This window comes from Eurytemora carolleeae, unplaced genomic scaffold, assembly GCF_000591075.1.
Source record: "Eurytemora carolleeae unplaced genomic scaffold, Eaff_2.0 scaffold1163, whole genome shotgun sequence".
NCBI lineage: Eukaryota > Metazoa > Arthropoda > Copepoda > Calanoida > Temoridae > Eurytemora > Eurytemora carolleeae.
This window is the reverse complement of record NW_019397048.1, coordinates 46,617-69,135: the sequence shown is the minus strand read 5'-3', so window position 1 is coordinate 69,135 and position 22,519 is coordinate 46,617. Positions and strand designations below refer to the sequence as shown.

Sequence of the window (22,519 nt, the reverse complement as noted above, 5' to 3'; positions counted from 1 at the left end):
AATCCAGGCTATACATGTACGGTCAACTAGAACTTGTAAATCCAGGCTATACATGTACGGTCAACTAGAGCTTGTAAATCCTGGCTATACATGTACGGTCAACTAGAACTTGTAAATCCCAGCTATACATGTACGGTCAACTAGAACTTGTAAATCCCAGCTATACATGTACGGTCAACTAGAACTTGTAAATCCCGGCTATACATGTACGGTCAACTAGAACTTGTAAATCCGTGAAAATTAAACACTTCAAGGCCATTCACATTGTTTGCATAGAGAATACATACAACAATAAATATTGTACTTTAGAGAAATGAATAGTGTCGCAAAATAAGTTTTCTTTTCGCATTAATGATTTATATATTAGCATAAAAAGTAAATCCTAACATATCCAAGTAAGGAATTGTAGAGATGGGTTCAGGAATGTGAGGGGAAAAGGAACTGAGTTTTCGCCACAAACTCAAATATTTGTATTCCTATATCTTGGCAACCCAATGTCGTAGACCTTAGATATTTCAAACTATTAATTCTGTTANCCTTTTACTGATATTTAACGGGTTTTCTTGTTTATGTTTGGTTTCTATATTTAACCCAAGCCACGCGGAGAAATCCGTTATCTCCGAACCCGGGAGCTGGTGAGCTGGCCGGCCAGCTCACAGGGCGTGGGGTAGAATGCGAACTAAGGGTGGAGCGAAATAGAGGGAAAAAAGGCAGTTGTGATTCAGCTCCCTTGAATTAAGGTTCCCTTGAAGAATTCCCCTACTTGTTGAAACTGATTGATTCATAATATTTAAGTTTGTATTTGTATCGTTTGATTTAAAGTTTGTATTTTTGCATCTTTTGTATATAAATATATTGTAAGAAAAACCGACTCGTTGAATATTTGAGAAACTCAGTGCATTGCTTTATTGATTTTTATTCATATACTATAATATCATTCCCAAATGATTGATTCAATGCTCTTGCAGAAAATTAAAAGAAAACTTATTATGCATTGAGGTTTTAAAACACGGTCTTTAAAATTTTTCCCTCACTAAAATGTTGAATCATAGAATTTTATATTGCAATAGGATGTTTTTTTACATGTTTTGATGTCTTCGAACTTTTCAATCTATTTTTACATTCAAAAAATCGTTTTACAGCTTGTTCATGGCTGGCCTTGTAACAATTTCTAAAATATCTGCTGTTAACGCCATTATTAATATTGATATTGTTAATTATCGGTAGCTTTAAAAAACATACAGCTTTAAATACAGTTAATGAAATGAACATTCTGTTTTTAGCTAAAAAATGAACAGCTACCTCAAAAAAATTAATAGGCTTTAGCTAACTGTTAACGAAAGGCTAGAAAAAGAACGTCAGAACTTGCCCAGCCCTACAGATAAATAGCTTGTGCATAAGGGATGTTAGTTTTTTAAATTCATTATTTACAATAACTAAAACTTGAAGTTTTTTTCTTCTACATTGTATAACTGCTCTTCTTCTTATTTTTATGAACCTAGATTTTATAACGGAACATGCCTTTACAAAAATATTGGTGAAGAGACTGGCACAAAAGTTCTCTTTTTTAAATAAAAATGCTTCAAAATATGGAGGCCCTTATGGGTATTACGGGTTGTTAGTACATTACATATTAACTGAAGTATATTGATACAAAGAAGGCATTATAAATTACCTTTCATAAAAGGTTGAAAACAAAATAATTTGTATAATAATAGTTCAAATTTTTAGCAATAATAGTCACTAAATTCTAAAACATTTATTTTGCTAATATTTTTAAATACAATAATGATATAACAAAAAACCAACACATTTAAACATCTTTGGTTCTGGATAGCATCTCTCCTTTTATCTAAAAAAGATGATTTATAAAAAATGATTAAAAAATATATTATAAATTACCTTCAAGAAGATGTGTAGCTCAAAAAAGCTGAAAATAAAATAACATTTGTGTTTTGTTTTTCAACGAAAATATTAAAATGTCCTAAGGTGAATATTACCGTTTCCATTCTGGTTCTTAGTACATGTACATTTCAAACCAGTAGCATCATTTTCTTTCTGACCAGTGAAAGCTCTGATCAATTACAAATTCATAAAACACAAAAAAGTATCTATAATGGAAAGGGAAATTTGTCATCAAAATCTAATTATTTATTATTTAGCATCACTAAGTCTAAGGATCTTTTCACCAATAATGAAACATGTAAACTCTAACTCTAAGAGACCCTCCATTTAAAGGGCTGCACATCCAATTCACAATGATACCATTTACACATTTGTCTACGTGAAATTGATAAGCTTAAAGTTTTTTATCTAAAATTTAATAATCAACCAATTAACTTTTTGTTTAGGGTTAATTGGATAATTAAATTTGTTGTCAAATGGACATGCCACTTTTCAATGTCCCTTAAAAATTTTCTAAAGTTAAATATGAATATTTCCTAAGAATGACATTATTGCACTCCACTTCTTCTCCAGTTGGGATTGTAGAGAAATCCTCAGTAAAAATGCAAAACTTTTCATCTGAACATAAAATACAAAACTTGTCATCTGAACATAATATACAAAACTTGTCATCTGAACATAATATACAAAATTAAGTATCAATGCAAAATATAATACTTTAAAAGTTTTACAGTGAAAGTTTTGCAGTAGGAATTTTGTATACCTGTACTGATCCCAACAGAATATTTAGAGTTCATTTGCAACTGGTCTGAAATATTTTCATTTATTTAAACATTTTGCCAGATTTCCAGTGGAACAATGAATTAATTTGTTGGTTTCCCATATACAATGAGACTTTAGAGATACAGTTGTATGGAATTGAATTGGAGTTAGTCTTAATTAAATACTTTTGTGGACGTTAGTTTGGCTGGTAGATATCTCACACTCGTTACTTATATGATAATTTGATAATCAGAACACACACAGTTGGAGATATCAACGGGTTTACCATTGTAGTGTCAAGTAGAAACTTATCAAATCAATAGATCTTTACAGATTTGTAGGTCATAAAGTCTCATCCTTTGTGTTTGAAGGTAGTCCTGTAGGTTAACTTACATTTTAGTGGTCCATCTTTGAAGGTAGTCCTGTAGGTTAACTTACATTTTAGTGGTCCATCTTTGAAGGTAGTCCTGTAGGTTAACTTACATTTTAGTGGTCCATCTTTGAAGGTAGTCCTGTAGGTTAACTTACATTTTAGTGGTCCATCTTTGAAGCATGAGCAAAGAGAACTACTTGGATCAGGAGCATCTTCACCAACTAATCCAAAAGCTCTGTTAAAATATTCAATTAATACTGATATTGGTATGTTTAAAGCATAGAGAAAGAAAACGAAGAGGTAAAGCTTACCCCGGACCAACCTCCATATTAATTAATTAATAGAGTGGTCGGTTGTATGCAATATTTGGTCATACTTTTATTAACAAAAACAAAAACTGAACTAGAATGTACTGTGCAATATACAATCATGTGTTTACAATCCATAGTAAGTGTCTATCTAATTATCTATACAAATATTCAATTATCTACATTTTACAAACCCCAAGAAATACAATCACTCTATATACAGTGTACAATGTTAAATACATAAACATATTGTGATGTACATAACCGACTACTCTACTATCAATTGTGTACATCTGAGGTAAACTTTACCTCATCAATTCCTTTCTTTATGGTATAAAGTACAAAGTAAGAGTAAAGAAACTCAAAAAAAAATTCAAAGAAAGTACATATTTGTATATTTCCTGAATATATTGGCTGTACACTGTACAGGTTCTCCTACAGGCATACCATCCTCCTCATCAGGCAGTACACACTCCTCCTCACCATCTACAGTGGAACACATAAAACTGATAAATAGGAAGACGACATTTGAGCAAACTCATAAACCTGTTGAATAAGAAGACAACAGTTAAGCAACACATAAAACTGTAGAATACAAAGACTTATGTTAACCCTATTCCTGTAGTTTTTTTTTTTTTTACATATTTCAAAAAGTATTTATCTGAGGCTGTTGAATTATTCTAATTTTTCCTACATACCCAAAGCCCTCCCTTTAGGCCTAAAACCGGGCTTTAATACTAACTGCCTGAGTCCTCAGGCACACTGCCTGAATGATTGCTTTTTCATGTAACAAACTAAATCTTTGTTTTGACCCACTTCCACTTGTCAGATTTTGATAAAATTTAGCATTTTGGAAAGCCTTTGACATAAGGAAACGAATTGAACAAATTTTGTGAGAAAAGAATTGCAAACAACCTGTCAAAGGAAATTTGCACATTTTTAGTTTTTCTTGATTATAAAACAGGTTATCAAAAATTTTGCAAACATTTTTGCATATTTGAAATAGCATGGTCAAGGGATTTTCAAAATTGTATAATTTTTCATTTTTTGGACAAATATTTTTTGCAAACATTTTTACTATATAACTGGATTTTGGGATAACAAATTCAATTTTTACAAATTTTCAATTTTTTTGCAGATTCTAAAAGTAGAGCACAAGAGCTTTCCAATGATGTTTAATTTGTCATATTTGGACATCAAACATGGGATTTAGAGGGGGGATCAAATTGACTCCCCCCCAGCATATCCTGGTTTTCAAGTACCCCAGCAGAGATAGGGTTAAGCAAACTCATAAACCTGTGGATTTGGATGACAACATTAAAGCAAACTCATAAACCTGTGGATTTGGATGACAACATTAAAGCAAACTCATAAACCTGTGGATTTGGAAGACAACATTAAAGCAAACTCAAAGAACTGTGGATTTGGAAGACAGTATTTAAGCAAACTCATAAAACTGTTGAATAGGAAGATGTATGTTAAGCAAACTCATAAACCTGTGAAATAGGAAGATGTATGTTAAGCAAACTCATAAACCTGTGGATTTGGATGACAACATTAAAGCAAACTCAAAGAACTGTGGATTTGGAAGACAACATTTCAGCAAACTCATAAAACTGTTAAATAGGAAGATGTATGTTAAGCAAACTCATAAAACTGTTAAATAGGAAGACGTATGTTAAGCAAACTCATAAACCTGTGAAATAGGAAGATGTATGTTAAGCAAACTCATAAACCTGTGAAATAGGAAGATGTATGTTAAGCAAACTCATAAAACTGTTAAATAGGAAGATGTATGTTAAGCAAACTCATAAACCTGTGGATTTGGATGACAACATTAAAGCAAACTCATAAACCTGTGGATTTGGAAGACAACATTAAAGCAAACTCAAAGAACTGTGGATTTGGAAGACAGTATTTAAGCAAACTCATAAAACTGTTGAATAGGAAGATGTATGTTAAGCAAACTCATAAACCTGTGGATTTGGATGACAACATTAAAGCAAACTCAAAGAACTGTGGATTTGGAAGACAACATTTCAGCAAACTCATAAAACTGTTAAATAGGAAGATGTATGTTAAGCAAACTCATAAAACTGTTAAATAGGAAGACGTATGTTAAGCAAACTCATAAACCTGTGAAATAGGAAGATGTATGTTAAGCAAACTCATAAACCTGTGAAATAGGAAGATGTATGTTAAGCAAACTCATAAAACTGTTAAATAGGAAGATGTATGTTAAGCAAACTCATAAACCTGTGAAATAGGAAGATGTATGTTAAGCAAACTCATAAAACTGTGATATAAAAAACAACATTTTAGCAAACTTATGTGTATTTGGGTTATTTAAAACAAAAGCTTAACAGTGACACATGCATGATTGCTGTGGTTTATGTTTATGGGAATATAGAACAGTCTACATGTTTACGAGTCCTAATTTACTATTTTTGATAGTTTTTTTTTGTATTTGATAAATCAGCAAGTCAAGTTTGTGTGCATAAATACTTAGTTTGAAAATTTAACACAACAATTCTCTTTATCAAAAAAAAGGTTGAAAAAAAAATTATACAAACCTGTTGTTTCTCTGGTTGAAAGGTCATTTTCTAAAAAATAAATCTTATTAATGTTTAGCTTAATAATCTAATCAATTTAGGTTTTAGGTTTTACTTTTAACAGCACGTAATTATCTATTTTTTCTTCAAAAAATCTATTGAAAAAAGTTTTACCTGGTGCCTCTCCTGGTTCCATACGGTTCCCTGATCCTACAAATATTTTCTTTTATAAACACAGACCTTTCAAAAATTTAGTTTTGATTGCAAACAAGCAAAGTTTTAAATTTTATCAGGTTGCAAAGATGAAAAGAAATTAGAGTTGCTTGGAAATGTCTTTTGGACATCTTGATAAAGGCAACCCTTATTAATTCAAGTGTCTTTTGGCTTTAAAACAAAATAGTCATTTCTTAGTTATTTTGATTTTAGATTGTTGGTCCTTTTTGTCCCAAATTCCTATAAGTGAGTAAAACAATAGTTCTAGGAATCTAGTGAACAAAAAAAAGTGCATGACCATTGATCATGCATAAATGCAAAACATTCAGCCAGGAGTGGGACAATAAAGCGTAAGGACAAGCCAAGGCAAGATTGTGGTGTTTTACAATATTCAGATATTGAATCTGGAAATTTTTTCACTGGTTACAACTTTATTTTTCCTCCTCATCTTGGCTCAATTTTCTCTAATTCTACTTTATTGGCCCGGCTGATTTGAAAATTAGAATACAGCAATTGTTATTTGTGATAAAATTTAGTTAAAATTACTCACCTGAGGGCATTGACCCAGACATTGAGAGACCAACTACAAATTCAGATTATAGAATTTAAAAAGGGGTTGGATCACCAGTTATAAAATTATATTAAAGTATTCTTATTTCTTCATTTTGATTTGGGAGAAGAAAAAAGTAGATGTAAGAGTTTAGATTATTTGTAAACACACTTTGGATTATTAAAACTTATTTGGATCAGTGATATACTTACATTTGTTTCCATTCTTTTTACATGAACACACTAATCCTTCCTTATCCTTTTCTGCTGGCATATTAAAGGCTCTGTAGAATATACACTTTAATACATGACAATACAGGGTAATCTCGTGACAAATTCAAAAATTTTCCGAAAATGAAAATACAAATTTTTCTTAAAAAATCTAGGCCGTTTTTTAGAACTTCTTTGCTTGTATGAAAAACACATTGATTCATATTTTTGGCTTTGACTTTGAGTGTGAACCTTATAAAGTAAGATAACTGTTTTTTATATGAAAAGTGTTATTGTCCTAAATATTTCCGGAGTGCAAGGAACTGGTTCATCTACTTTCATCATTGCTCCCTCTCCAAAAGGCATGCAGTCCTCCCCTGATATTAGAAGGGAAAAATGATAGACAATAAAATGATAAAGCAAAAGTTAAAAATTCAAAGGTTTAACACTAAATTTCAAAGTTGGAAAATCAGAAAATTAGTGTTTGTGGCAAGTAATGAATGTTGCTTGATATTCAGGTTGTCTCATTATAAAACTCTTTCAGTTACTATAATAGTCTATGGCCATCATTATGATTATATTTTTGTGTCTGTAGATCGGAAATGTTGCTGATATTTTAAAAATTTCAATAACTAAATAAAAAATAAAACCATGAAGAAATTTGTAGAACCTTAAAGAACGTTTTTTTGGGACACCCTGCATGCTTTTTTAAATATGCCTTAAAATGAGACAGATATTAAAATCAAAAATTTATAAATCTTAGCAAGCACAAAATTGCTTAAAATCATTAAAAAAATTCCAATCTAAATTTATTTTGATTATTCTGAGATGTTATGCTACCTTTCTTTGCAGCGTTTTCATCATCAAACTCTTTAAGGTCTAAAAAACGTGTTTATTTTAAAAGTTTTTTCACATATACCATCATTTTAAAAGATTAAAGGTATTTAGAAATGAAAAAAAATGAAAAAGGGTTTACCGGTGCCTTCACTCATGATTCCTAAACAAAAAATGTGTAAAATATACATAGTTTTTAAATAGTTTTTAATTATATATATATATATGAAATATACCTTTATGTTGAATGCTCATACTATCTGAAAATTCAAATATTTAAATTATCAATAGTTTTTTTTTGTACAGGGAGAAATTTTTCTAAATTCTAAATTAAAAGAAGTACAAGAGAAAAATATGAAAATTTAGAATGTGAGATTGCTGAGAAATTTTAGCTGGAGGGACTAAATAATCTTTAACTGATGATTATTATAGCTAACAGAATTCTAAGTTTCAAACATCAAAGTTTACAATGTGAGGTTGCAAAAATAAGGATTGAAAATTAGTAGTTGTGGTGAGTGTTTTTTTCAAATTTCCTTCTTTTAATCTTATTTATAATCTTAATTATTATCAAAGGTGAATTCATAAAAAAGAAAAAATCTATAAAATGTTTCTAAATCTTACATTGATTCCCATCCCTAGAGCAAGTGCACATCATCCCATCCTCGAAAGCTTGTTGATCTCCAAAATTTCTGGAGATCAAAATAACTAAAACCAAAATAACCATGCAAGCATGAAAAGTAAAAATCAACAAAAAATGTTGATTGGATAGTTAAATTTGCATCTGGGGTGGAAAATTTTTGACTTAAGTATGCATATATCTTTCAAGATTTTACAGCATCAAGTTTTTCTGTTACCATAATAATTGATGTGCATAAAGATTTTGCAGGTATTTGTATTAATTGATGGATTTCTGAAAACTAAAAGAGTATATTTATTTTGAAACAAAACTCCCAATTTTAACCAACTATAAATCTTATCTGGGTCATTGAGTTTTTTTTTTTCAATAGTTTAATTTTCCTAAGAATTTCTTGTGTGCAGGGGATTTGAACATCTGATTTTATTTCTGTTCCATCATCAAGGGTTATGCAACTGTCAGCTGAAATGTTATTTTGGTTCAACATAATTTTATGTTTCTCATGATAAAACTTAAGAGTTTAGTCTTTTGACATTTGAGGTAGTAATATGTATTTTGTGTTAAGCGATTTTTGAAAGGTAGGTAAGAAAGTAAAAATTATTTCCGTTTTTTCTGTTTTTGTTTATTTTTTTTTACAAATTCTGCAGATTAAAATAAATATGTGTCTTCCCCCTGGAAAGTAACCCTATATGACTATAGTGATAAAACATGGTAACGAAAATATGCTTTTCAAATATTGTTGTAAATTCAACAAAAATAAAATATGTTGTTATTTTTTTTGAAAAATTTCATAGAATTTGAACTTCATAATGCTGTGAAAAGTTATTATTTGCGAGGGGATTGGAGGCTGCATGTTCTAGTCAGAGTGTTGCACTTTTGACAAGTAATAGACAAGATGGGTACTGATGGACATGATATTTGCACAGCTGATCTCAACCTTTTTTGTTATTTTTTTTATGTTTGACAGAAAAAAGGACAAAAGGAACAACTCAATTGGGTCTGAGAGTTCCATTTTCCTTAAGTCATTAGTAAATCAACGCAAATGTGTCTGATAACAATTTTTTCAAATTGTCTGTCTCAAATGGTAATCAGTCGTTAAGATTAAGGAAAAATAGTAAGCAAGATCACCCTGTGTAAAACAATTATTCACTATGGTTTATAGGGTACAACCATATAAACACATCTTTTAATCATCCTTGAGGAAAACAAAAAATAGAAAGAATTAAAAATGAACTGGAAACAGGTTTAATGATCTATCGTTTTTTTTGTAACCAAAATAAAGATATTTCTAAAGTTAATTTTTGAAAAAATAACTAGTCAATGGAAAATCTATAAAATAGAACTTAAATCCAGAACCAGAAGAATTTACAAAAGTAAGTTCATACCTGCATCTCCACCCAGTTTTCTATTATTTGAACTTCCCTCTAAAGAAAACTGATTCAAGAAATATGGAGGTGGGAAAATCTGAATGGTTTATTCATTCAGAAAGCACTAATTCTTTTATTTTATAATCTGGTAGATGAAGTGAATATCTATAATAATTTCTGTGATGGATATTATGTCATCATTTGAATAGTTTTTATATGGATATTTATGGCCGATTAATAATGTGAATCTTTATAAAATCTTTGTTTAATAAATATTTAATTTCATGTGATTTGATTCAAGAAGTCAGATAGAAATAATATTAGTGGGAATCAAATTTTGACTTTTTTAGGATTCAGTCTGACCCCCCCCCCTTTTAATTATTTCCTTTAATATAAAATTAATTTGATTTACCATCTTTTCCTGTTTTAATCATCATCATTCTGTTCTCCACTTTAACTTGGTACCCAAAAATAACTGCAAAATAATTGTGCTAAACTGAAATATGGAAAATATTCTTATTTTTCTAACTGAAGATTGAGTAATTGTTCAGTGTGTACCCTGACATCACATGGTTACCAGAGACACTTGAAATTACATGTACAGTCTCTTTAGACAATCTAAGTTTTCCAAAATAAATTCAGAACCTTCAGAAATTCTGGGGTAAGACCAGGCACTTCAGCTAAAATCATAATTTAAGACCAAGCGCGGGAAAACAGCAAAAATAACTATGAGAAACCTGGGCAACGTCGCATATTTCAGCTAATAACTGAAAAGTCAATTAAATAACTGGCCAAAGTTGTTGAAGTTAAACATTTCAAAATGTCTAAAAGAAATAATTTTAGAAGCAATATTCAATTCAACGAGTTTATTAATTCAGGGACATTTGAATCATTATTTTTTTTTACCTTCAGCTTTTTCATTACAGTTCCAGAAGCATTCATAATTCTCCACAGACATTTTTCCGTCAAAAATTTCATCTCTATAAATCTTAAAATTTAGCAGTGTAGGTTACTTATAATAGTGGAGAAGAAAAAATGAGTGAAATATCTTCAGTTTCTAAATCATATTTAGTCTTAGAAGTATCTGATAGTAAATATTAACTCTGTTTCAACCAATGTGCAATCGGACTTCAGTATTTTATTTATTCTATTCATCTTTCTTTTAAATCCTCGCAATTCCTAATTGGTTCAAAATCAGTTGACAACACGACAAAATTCAAATTAAAAAGCACATTAAGTGTGAGTGGGGGACGGGTTAATTTTTAAAAATTATTTTATTTTTTTCCTAAATTTTTCAGATTTTCCACAAGGAACTAAGTCTCCTCTCAATTCTTCTTCAGACAATTCAATTCCCTCCACAGTGGCCAAGCAACTGTAATCATGGCCTGAAAATTGGCAGAAATGAATTTGGGGTGTAAACATTGGTGTATATAGTAATATACATACATATATTGTCTCCGGGAGAATACAATTTGATGAGTTTAAATTTTGGTGATAACTATACATAAAAAGTTGTTGATTTTGCTTAAGTATATTAATTAATATGTTAACCTACTTCCCAAACTTTTACAATAGTTAACTAACCTAAATCAGTTGGGTGTAGAAATATTATAGATTTACAGCAACTGGGGAGAAGGGGTTGAAAATTTCAGAAAGATAACGGAACTTGAACACTTGAACACTTTTGCTACATATTTTTGTATACAAACTACCTGGTGTCTCCCCTGGTCCCATACGGTTTTCTGAACCTAGAATGAATTTTTTTATCGGGATTTAATTTTAAATGAGTTTAATTTTTTGACTAACTTATTAATGATGATTCAGGTGTAAATACATTTCTAGAAAAGGTACCCTCGGGTTATTGTACAACTTTTAGTGAATGATAAGTTTTTCAGTTGACTGAAAATAACTAAACAAAAAATTAAACGAAAGCTGTAAAAAGAATGTCTAAAATTTAAATAAATGTATAAAACTTTTAAAATAAATGTATTTTAAATGTAAATTATTTTTATCTTTTCTCAGATTTCATGTTCTAAGGTGTTTTTCACTTTTGAACTGTATACTTCATGAACAAAAGTGCATTTTCCCCCAACAAATCTGTTTAGAGGTGCTGTTGTGAATCAAATATGCCTATTTCTCTATTAAGGATTACTTAAATTTAAGTATACTAGCCTTAAAGGGCGCTTCGCGCCCATCTTCTAAATTAATTGTGAACATGTTCTCTTTGTGTACATTGTAAAACAAAACAAAAATAATTCGCGGATTTTCACAAAAAATTTTGTGGATTTTCAAAATTTTCAAAAATTTAATGAAGATTGAATTTTGATGGAGACAAATATTTTAAATTTTGATCATTCATAAACCTTCCCTGTGGTCACGTGATGTCCCACAAAAAATTTGGGCCCGATCGGTTCAGCCGTTTTGGCGTTTATTGGATACAAACAAACAGACAAGCAAACAAACAGACAAGCCAAATTTATATATAGATAGTCTTGTTAAGTATTGAATGCACCAATACTGAGGATTTCTTTTGCACAAAAGTGTATGAACCAATTTGACTTGAATCCCTTTCTGTCAATATATTAAATCTCCTTAAATAGATCTTAAAATTATCTGTCACTTAACTAGAAAACTCCTTTCTATTTATATGTAATTTTTCATTTGCTTTTATATTCAAACAGTTTTATAAAATATCGTCTCACATTATGAATACAATCTTGGTTAATATCATTTTCATCTCCACCCTCATAAATGATGCATTGCCCCTGAATTCTTTGTTTTGATCTCCTCCCACTGCAGTCACAGATTTGACAGATCAGATATGGCGGTTCCTGAATTTTCCCTAAACTCTAAATTGACCAGAAAAAAATGCTTCACCACAAAATTTTTTTTAAAAAGTAAAACAGTGTATTTTATTTTCGAAGAAAGGTGTTGTTTTTTACTTTCAAAATCTTAGTTGCCCCATTAATACCTGTAGAGTAGTCTTCCATGTCTTCCATGCGGTTTCCTGTTAAATAAAATATATTGAAAAATATTATTCAGAAGTTATTTGTGTTATTATTTAATTTTTTTTATTCTCAGTCACATTTAACAACATTCATTTCTGTTTAAAATCATATTTTACTTTTAGTTCATAAAGGGTTCTTTCAAAAGATTGATTTTGCAAAAAGGTTAAAAAAGGGGTTTTTCTTTCTTATCTTTAAACAAGTATTTAATATATCAATTAATATCCAAACTACAAAATAGATGTTTTTTAATATGCCCATCAGTGTTCATTTTATTACTTTTATTTCAAATCTAAAGTACTCTTTTAAATCCAAAGTACATTTTCACATTCAAAGAATACTTTCATATCCAGAGTAAAATTTTTAAATCCAAAAAACATTTTCAAATCCAAAGTACATCTTCACATTCAAAGTATACTTTCATATCCAAGTACACTTTTTAAATCCAAAGAACATTTTCAAACCCAAAGAACATTTTCACATTCAAAGTACAATTTTTAAATCCAAAGTACATTTTCAAATCCAAAAACTTGTTATCAAATAATTCAGCAAATAAGTTTTTTTTTACAGTTTTGAGTAATCAAATCATTCTGTTCTTAATTGCAACATTTTGAAATATATCTAAAGACAAGTTGAAGGTTAATTTATGTGATGGTTGACACTAAACTGATTGATTTTATCAGATTGATGAAAAAGTTAGCTAAAATTTCCGATGGACCAAATCAGCTGAGTTTTTTGAGGGAAACTCATGAGTGCCTGGGTACTAGCATAGACAAAATTTCTGTTGTTGTTGCAAAATCAAATTTTTTTCAAAGTGTTTTCAATATTTTTAATTTTTAACAAAGTTATATCAGATCAAACCAATCTAACTTAATGGTAATAATTTATGTTTCTGTCCTTTACTAAAGCTGACAAATATCAACATACACAAACAAACTTTTAAGTAATCATCTTAGTCTGAAAAAAATACTTTAAGAAAAAGAATGTCAAAAATGAGAGTTTTTGTGAAGTTAATTTCCTTGAGAAAAACGTAGAATTATGACAATTTTATATACAACTCCATTACAACAAGAGATTTTTGGTTTTTTTTCAAGCAAATTAGTTTTTTAAAACTTTTTTAAAACTCTACAAAAATCTAATATTCAAAAACTATTAAACTTTAAATTTTGTGATTATGAAAGATGCACAGCAAAATTAGTTTTAATGAATATAATTATTAAAATTAATCTCCTTTCACCTTTTGTACTATTGCATGTCAGAGTAGAAATGTTGTTCAATTCAAAATATAATTTAGAAATTTAAAGAATATCTAAAGTTCTTAAGGAACCTCTAAAATGTAAATAAAAAATTTAACATCTAAAGACAAGCCAACAAGCAAGGCCAAAACAGTTTGTTTACTAAGAGCCAAACTGAGGCCAAATTTTAAGAATTTGAGCAGGGTTTAAATTTAAGCATTTTGTTGTTTCCACTAATATTTGTATTTTATTTTTCAAAATTTAGGATGGCGCTCAATTAAAACCGGTTTTTGGGGGATTGCAGACAGGGCTTTAATTTATAAAATTTGGACACTGAAAAAATTTTTATTTCACAAAATCACAAGCCAGAAATTCAGAAATGATTTAAAAATTCTATACAAATTTAAGATCAAAGTGAAATATTCGATTAATTATTCTTTTTATTCAACAATTTGGGAAAGGAACAAACAAACAAGAATTAAATTTTGTTAATTTTGTTGCTCAAACTAAAATTCTAACTGAGACAGGATTGGCAAATATATCATTTTCAATTCATTTTTAGTTTTTGTATTAAAGTTTAGTTTGTTTATTTTTTATTTATTAACTAGGAAATAAGTATTTCTATATCTTTTTACAAAATCCTTATAATTTGATATTATATATATTTTATATTAAATATTTTTTTTTTCAGTAATTTTTTTTTGTCAACAAATCCAATCCCAAACACTGAATAGAGATAAATTCTTCTCAGTGGTTGATGGGTCATAAAATATAAAAGATTGTATGTAAAGGAATGTACATGTAAAGGTATTGTATATAAAGGAGCTGTAGACTTAATTTCAAGTGAGCTCTCCCTTAATCTTAATCTCAACATTCAAAAAAAGACCTAGCTGACTGTGTCAATAATGTTGAAGACCATGTAATAAGAGGCGTATTCAGGGGGGCTATTGGGGCTAAGCCCCCCCCCCTGGACCAATAAAATATATTGATTTCAGGGGGTTTTCATGCCCAAACAGGTACTGAGCCCCCCCTGGAAAGAAAAAAAATTTAAGGCCCTCCTGGACAAATTCCAGAATAGGCTCCTGGATGTAATGGCTTTAAATTAACAGGATCAAATCTAATATCTTCTTCATATTGGCAGCAATAGGCTTGAGACTGATTTTTCAGTCATTATTTCCCACTACTATAAAAAAAGGTTTCTACTTTCTTACTGTCCCTGGCATCTGTACTGTACTGAGATTATTTCCACCACCTCTACTATATAATAAAGCTCTTTGCTCATATATCTATATACAGATTCAATTTTTTCCTCTCCAAATTAAATTTTTTTTACGGGCAACGCGTTTCAGCTTGTCGGCTATATTTCAATAACTCTTTGAAAGCTGTTCAGAGTAACAAACATTTTTTTAAAAATTGAAAGTCAACAAAAATTGATTAAGCTACCTTAATAACATGTTTTGTCTGGTCTATCTATATCATTGTGTTTTATCTCATTCTTACCTTTTTTTCTTCCTTTATTAAAGTTTTCCGCTTCTTTCCCCATCGGGTTATTCACTGTGAATAGTAACATTAGTAACATAAAATTTAGATCTTTATTATTTAATTGCCAAGTAACAGAGTTGATTGGAGGGTTAAAAATCCCTGTAAAGGTACATTTGATTTTAGTGACTTTTAATCTGTAATTAGGCTTATTTATGATGTTAAATATTTGTATTTTTTATATAATCTATATATAAATTTGGCTTGTCTGTCTGTTTGTCTGTTTGTCTGTTTGTTTGTTTGTATCCAATAAACGTCAAAACGGCTGAACCGATCGGGCCCACATTTTTTGTGGGACATCTAGGGACCCCAGGGAATGTTTATGAAAAATCAAAATTTCAAATATTTGTCTCTATCAAAATTCGACCGTCATTAAATTTAAAAAAAATTTTGAAAATCCGCGAAATTTTTTGTAAAAATCCGCGAATTATTTTTGTTTTACGATGTACACAAAGAGAACATGTTCACAACTATTTTAGAAGATGAGCGCGAAGCGCCCTCTAAGGCTAGAAAGAAGGGCGCGAAGCGCCTTGAATTTCTAGTCTATATATAAATTTGGCTTGTCTGTCTGTCTGTTTGTTTGTCTGTATCCAATAAACGGCAAAACGGCTGAACCGATCGGGCCCAAATTTTTTGTGGGACATCTAGGGACCCCAGGGAAGGTTTATGAATAATCAAAATTTCAAATATTTGTCTCCATCAAAATTCGATCGTCATTAAATTTTTAAAAATTTTGAAAATCCGCGAAATTTTTTGTGAAAATCCGCGAATTATTTTTGTTTTGTTTTACGATGTACACAAAGAGAACATGTTCACAACTAATTTAGAAGATGGGCGCGAAGCGCCCTCTAAGGCTAGAAAGAAGGGCGCGAAGCGCCTTGAATTTCTAGTAATTATATAAGCATAGTTAATTTTCTCTTAAACAAACTTTCAAATCAATTCAGTATATTATTTCCCTTTACAGACACATTAGGCAGCCTTATTATTGGCACTGGTCTAATGCTGCAGTGAATATATTACAACTAGGCGGCTGGGTGTATTCCTTCTTTTTTGTAAATTATTTGTTCAGTTCTGTTTCCTTCCCTTTGTACCCATGAAAAAAACTATGAATAACGCCCAGCCCTTGAGCTTGGGTGTTTTTACTTTTATAAACCCTTGAAAGAAGGATCGTTCCACAGGGGTGATGCCCAGCCCTTTTATTCTCTTTGATTATGAAATATCACTAAAAATTTGTTATTTGAATCTGAACTTGTTCTTAAAAAGTCCCCTTTAGAGATAATTAGTTCCAACAATTGCAAATCATAAAATCATTTAGTCACATTTTGTAAGAACAAAGGAGAAATTTATAATTCATATGCACAGTTCTCTGGATCTCGATGTAGTTTGCCTAGTTTTGCAAAAATAATTTGAATACCTGACCAATCACGTTTAATGTCCATCCTACCACCGGTATATTTAGTATCGCATTTCTCTTTTCCATTTGGCATTGTCCAACAGGAAGCTGCATTAAGTAAACTTGTGTATATTTGTCAAAAACAAAAATAAAATATTAGATTCAAATATGAAAAATGGTTTAAAAAAACAAACCAACGAACATGAAATTAAATGAAATTATGATATGTACAATGTTTTGTGAAACCCATAAAATGTTACCTGGCTCGGCCTTCCCTTTAATACAAGTGCACAAATATTCTTCGGGATTTGGATAGTCTTCTTCTTTATATTGACTGATAAAATGTATTCTTATGTTTTAATGTTTAAATAGTTAAATTTTTCTAATATGTCTTCATTTTCATGTTCTTCATTTTTGGAATATTTTGTTCCATCTTCGTTAATTAGGGTCTTCACCTCGATTGTTCGTTCCACATTTTCGTAAATTTTATTTTTATTTTTCATTTTGTTGTGAAATAAAATTTATTAATTCTGGCTTTCATATGTTGTTACACTGTATGTGCAGACTGCAGATGCTATTTGGCGAACAATCACGTTTGTTTTAAAAAAAAAATTTATTTTTAGTTTCAAAACACTTAGTTAGATTTTTAAGAACATTTAAAATTGCTCATCCCTCAATGTAAAAAGTAATAAGTAATAAGTTCCTTATTATGAAGCTTGTGCATGTTGTTGGGACACCTGTTTTCAAGTATTTTTGAGTGTCTTCGTCCCACTCACAATTCTCAGGTTTACCTAAAGATACTTTCTTAAAATCATCATTTTTTCATGAAATAGACATGGGAGTTGAGCTGAAAGTGCGGTTTTGAAGAGAAAAACTTCAGAATTCATTTGATGAATGAGCCATATAATAAATGACTTTAGGCTTATATTTAAAAATTGTAAACCATATAAATGTCTTATTGGTATAAAATGAATCCTAATGTTACCATTTAAAATTGATAGCCTGTGACTGAATGAGTAAGTCTACAAAGTGTAGGAAAAAATATATTAATAGCATAAAAAAAAACTAACTATTAGATTGAAAACTTACTAAAATCCAACCTATTCTCCACCTCATAGTTTGTTACAAAAAAATTAAAATTGTGAGATTTCTTTAAATTTGTTTCTTTTTTGACAAAGAAATTGACTTTTTGCCACAAACTCAAATTTTCTAATTCCTATATCTTTGCAACCTGATGGTGTATCCCTTTGATAATTCAAACTTAGACTACTTGATAAAGCACAATTCATAGTTTGAAATATCAAAGATCTACTACATCGCCGGGTTGCAAAGAAAACGGGATTAGAAAATCAGAGTTTGTGGCAAAAACACACTTCCTTCGTGAATTTCATTAACAACAACAAATCAATAAGTATCTATTTATATAAAATCTACTTACGTAATCCAGGATCTTCGACAGAAAGGAAATCTATGATAAAGAACTTATTACTATCACTTATCCGGGCCTCCATATGTTTTGGAAAATTGATTCCTGGGACCGAATTGGATGAATTTGAGCTATGTCGCTGAACTACCTAAGCCGTTAAAAAAATGAGTTTGGCAATCCAGCAATTCACCATCAGGTTGTGAAAATATAGGGATTAGAAAATTTGAGTTTGAGGAAATAACTTAGTTCCTTTAAACCACCGATTTAAAGTTAAAGATTAAGGAATCGGTGATTAATATTTTAACTAGAGTGGCTGGCAGTTCAAATTCATTAAATTCAGTTCCTGGATACGTCCCTGCTTTAGTTTAATGACTTGCATTCATAATGAAAATGAAAATTTGTCGTAAAATTTTTCAAATATATGAAATCATTAAAGCCATCCATACAAAACATTGTTCTATAGGTTAGATTAAATATTTCTTCATTATTAGTTTTTGTAATGGTACGCGAGGAAAGGAAGGCGCACCACACCTTTTTCCATCCGACCATCATTATTTCTTCCGATCACTTTTTTTGTCTGGCATTTTTTACGTTCTTTTTAAGAACTTTAAATTATTATATTCGAATTTTGAGCCACGCCATTTTGTTTGTATTGGTTCAAAATATCTGGTTCTTTTTTTTTAAGAAGAACATCTTAAGAAGGTAGGGTGGGCATAAAACAATTCATCAACATTTTTGCTTCATAATCCCTCAAGCAAATCAAAACTATAATTGCTATGTTCCCTACAATAAAAAGGATAATTTTTAGTTGTAGTTCCTAAAAATCCCACTTCAATATCACCTAAAAGTTGCAGTTTAGGAGTTAAATAAGAAAACATCCTTTCCGGATGAAAAATAGGTGTGGTTTGTACGAAAAATAGATTTGGGCCGGATGAAAAATAGATGTGGTTTAGACGAAAAATAGGTATGTGTCACACATATTTTCTGTTCTTTTCTAAATTGGGCTTAAATATTGATTAACTTTTTTAACAAAATGCATTTTAAACGATATTAAACCAAATTGAATGACATGACGTTTCCTAAATTTGTAAAAAAGGGTTAAATGACATACAATAATACATTTGAAAACACAAAAGCAATGCCCGGGCGAAAAAAGGTTTAGTCGGAAGAAATAATGGTGAATTCTGATGTCATTTGTGGTGCGGACGAAAAAATGGTGTGGTGTGCCTTCTCTCGCTCGCTATTCACTTACAGGAAACTGCTGTACCAGTGCAGGTGCACAGCAGTCCTTTTGGTCCACGCTTTGCTGTTTTTTTAGCTTTCCTAAAGACAAGCACTTAACTTTTAGATAACTTAAATGTGTGTGTTATCAATAAATGTATTATTAGTTCTAATCTTTTCTCATAAATTAAATACATGCCATTTTTACAGAAGCATATTACTATTATTATTATTAGCATTATATTTACCCTTCGTGTAGAAAATGGTATGGTCAATACTTACCTATACACAACAAATCAAGAATGAATTAGATATCATTTTTGTTATTTTCAATCGCATGAAAGTGAAGTGCTCATTCTTTGCTGCAGATACAATTAAAGAATTTAGACAAATTTACCGTTAGAACTAGAAAACATTGGAATAGGAACAGCAATTAAGCAGTGTGTACAAAACAATTTCAGTTTGAAAAGTAATTTTTAAGCTAATGAAAAACAATTTGCTTAACAATCGCTTTATTCCACAGTGTTTAGTTTTCACTAGGTACTATTTTTTAGAAAATGATAAGAAATTGACTTAATTAATGTTTCAGTTTTAATGGTTAACAATTTACTAAACTAAACTTAAAAAAACTATTTGATTACTAAATCTTTTTTTGGAATAGGACAGAACATTGTGCATACTTTCTCCCTTTTACAAGTGCTGTTAGTATAACTGCAAGAAATTATGAATTTAGGTCCTTTCTCAAAAGTTTTTTCAACCCTTAAAATGTGTTTGCTGTCAAGAAAAAAGTCTGCAAATCCATTTATATCTTATTTCAACTTTAACAGGCTAAAAATCTTCCAAGTGGGATTAAGGCAAACTTTTGAGAAATCAAATGTAAAATATGTTAAATCTTGGAGATCTTATGGAACTTGAAACTCAGACACGTTATACTCTATCTCAGAATATATATACATTGGAACAGTAGTTGGCAGGATTAAATCTTGGAGATCTTATGGAACCTCTTGAACCTCAGACACGTTATATTCTATCTCAGAATATATATACATTGGAACAGCAGTTGGCAGGATTAAATCTTGGAGATCTTATGGAACCTCTTGAACCTCAGACACGTTATATTCTATCTCAGAATATATATACTATGGAACAGCAGTTGGCAGGATTAGACTTGGTAAGTTTCACGAAATACCCTGTATTGGTATGACATTGTGAACATGTAGCGGTATGTTATTGTGTACATGTAGTACAATGTTCTTTGGGGGGAACAGTTCTGATTTCACAGTATACTCAACTATGAGGTACGGTTCACTGTTAAAGAGTGATCAAACATTTAAGATAAGATTTTATTCTTTTCCAAAAGATGAAAAGTATAAAAAGGGAATTTTCAAAACCCCCCCTAAGAACTGAACATCTGGACATTTACGTATTGTACTGCATAACCTCCACAGTCCAACACTTCCCAATTTCCCAAACCAAATGCTGCCAACTATATAGTTCTATAGTATATATATTCTGAGTATTCTATACAAAAGTAATTTCTAAAGAACCTAAATATTACATGTACGATTCACACACAGGTTTAAAAGTCAGGAACCATTTTTAATAAAGTTAAGTGCTTTCCTAAAAAGTTCTTCAGTACAAGGCTGTGTAACCCCGTACTCAATTCCAGCCATTGTTTCACAAGCCTTTCCCGTTGCTAGATATTCATTTTTATGCAATTGTTGATTTTTCCAGGAAATCGCGAAATAAATTTTTTGCCACAAAGTATAATTTTCTAATCCCTATATCTTTGCAATGTTGTATACCTTAAATATTTCAAACTATGAATTGCGTTGGATCAAGTAATCTAAGTTTGAAATATTAAAGGTGTTCACCATCAGAGCCCGCGATTTAAAAGCTTCGGCTCGAGTCTTAATTCCTTAAACGCAGCTTTAAGACCCAATCTTCGACCCAACTCTGACGACAGCTTGTGTCACGTGATTGACAGCTGCGAGATCTTAGGCTCGACTTAAGAAGTTAAGCCCAATGAAAATAAAACCGACCTTGGTTGGTTTTAGTGAAGAATACGGCACAATGTTGGATCTTATTCTCATCAAAACCCAGAATGCACCAATTCCAACTATGAAAATCCGCCAAATACAACATTAAACCGGTTTTATGAACTAAATTCTGTTGAAAAATAGATGCAACTTAAATTCGAAAGCCCGAGCCGTAAATAAGGCTCAACAACAGCGTAGACCCGAGTCGTATTTTCTTGAATTTTTTAAATCGCCGGCTCTGGTTGCAAAGAATTAGGAGTTAGAACATTTAAGTTTGTGACAAAATCTCAACTCCTTTTATAAAATTTATTTGTTCTTTTTTATTATAAAAATGTATATTGCCCAGAAAAGAACATTATAGAAAAATCTATAATTTTTTTTAATGTAGCATTTGATAGAAATTTTTTGAAAGATACTATTCATTTAGTTTTAAAACTTTACCTCTCCATCCTTCACTACAGTTGACAAGTATCAACACAAGCAAACAAACTTTTTCAAGAATCATGTAAATCTGAAAATTTAATTCAAAAGGTTTTTTTTAAATATTTAGAGTAGTTCATGGAGCTGAACAGCGAATATTTGCCGCTATCCCTATATATCATTGCAGCCTATTTCGTAAACCTTTGAACTTTAAGCTGAGATTATATATTTTAGCAATTATAAATTGATTTTTAAGTCAAATAATTAGTTCCTGAATGATTAAAAGGAACTGTTGGAACGTTCTAATTTTGTTTTAATAGTTCGTTGCACGCTCGTTGACGACGGCCTTGATGTGGATTGTTATCGAGTCTCGTTCCGTTTTTATAAATTAACAATTTTCCATGAATTATACAATTTGTAACATTTCTGTCGTTAATTAATTATAGTTGATCCCTGAAAAGTGTCAAAATCTTTGAATGAAATATTTGCATTTTTGAGCATGTTTTTGGACGTTAGCATGTGGTGATCTTTAAC

At 30.4% G+C, this 22,519-nt stretch overlaps 1 protein-coding gene across 3 annotated transcripts; it reads right to left on the bottom strand.

Annotated features, from left to right (window-relative positions):
* Positions 1-1,744: 1,744 nt before the first annotated feature.
* Positions 1,745-22,114, bottom strand: LOC111711408 (uncharacterized). 3 transcript variants are annotated; one of them, XM_023485758.1, is made up of 31 exons: positions 22,007-22,114; positions 21,147-21,222; positions 19,558-19,628; positions 18,318-18,347; positions 17,583-17,670; positions 17,140-17,213; positions 16,901-16,987; positions 15,448-15,501; positions 12,679-12,714; positions 11,420-11,455; positions 10,993-11,092; positions 10,614-10,687; positions 10,120-10,182; positions 9,726-9,764; positions 8,724-8,802; positions 8,328-8,395; positions 7,943-7,966; positions 7,849-7,869; positions 7,713-7,751; positions 7,171-7,249; positions 6,876-6,946; positions 6,664-6,696; positions 6,075-6,110; positions 5,922-5,951; positions 3,750-3,834; positions 3,196-3,275; positions 2,669-2,713; positions 2,442-2,523; positions 2,001-2,074; positions 1,903-1,930; positions 1,745-1,852 (listed from the first exon to the last, which is right to left on the bottom strand). In XM_023485758.1, the coding sequence occupies exons 1-30, from the start codon at positions 22,068-22,070 to the stop codon at positions 1,905-1,907; spliced, it is 1,764 nt and encodes a 587-aa protein (XP_023341526.1). In that variant the 5' UTR covers positions 22,071-22,114; the 3' UTR covers positions 1,745-1,852; positions 1,903-1,904. The 3 variants fall into 3 exon arrangements, with proteins under 3 accessions (XP_023341526.1, XP_023341527.1, XP_023341528.1); XM_023485759.1 differs by having other exon boundaries at positions 10,614-10,690; positions 10,996-11,092; XM_023485760.1 differs by lacking the exon at positions 12,679-12,714.
* Positions 22,115-22,519: the final 405 nt, after the last annotated feature.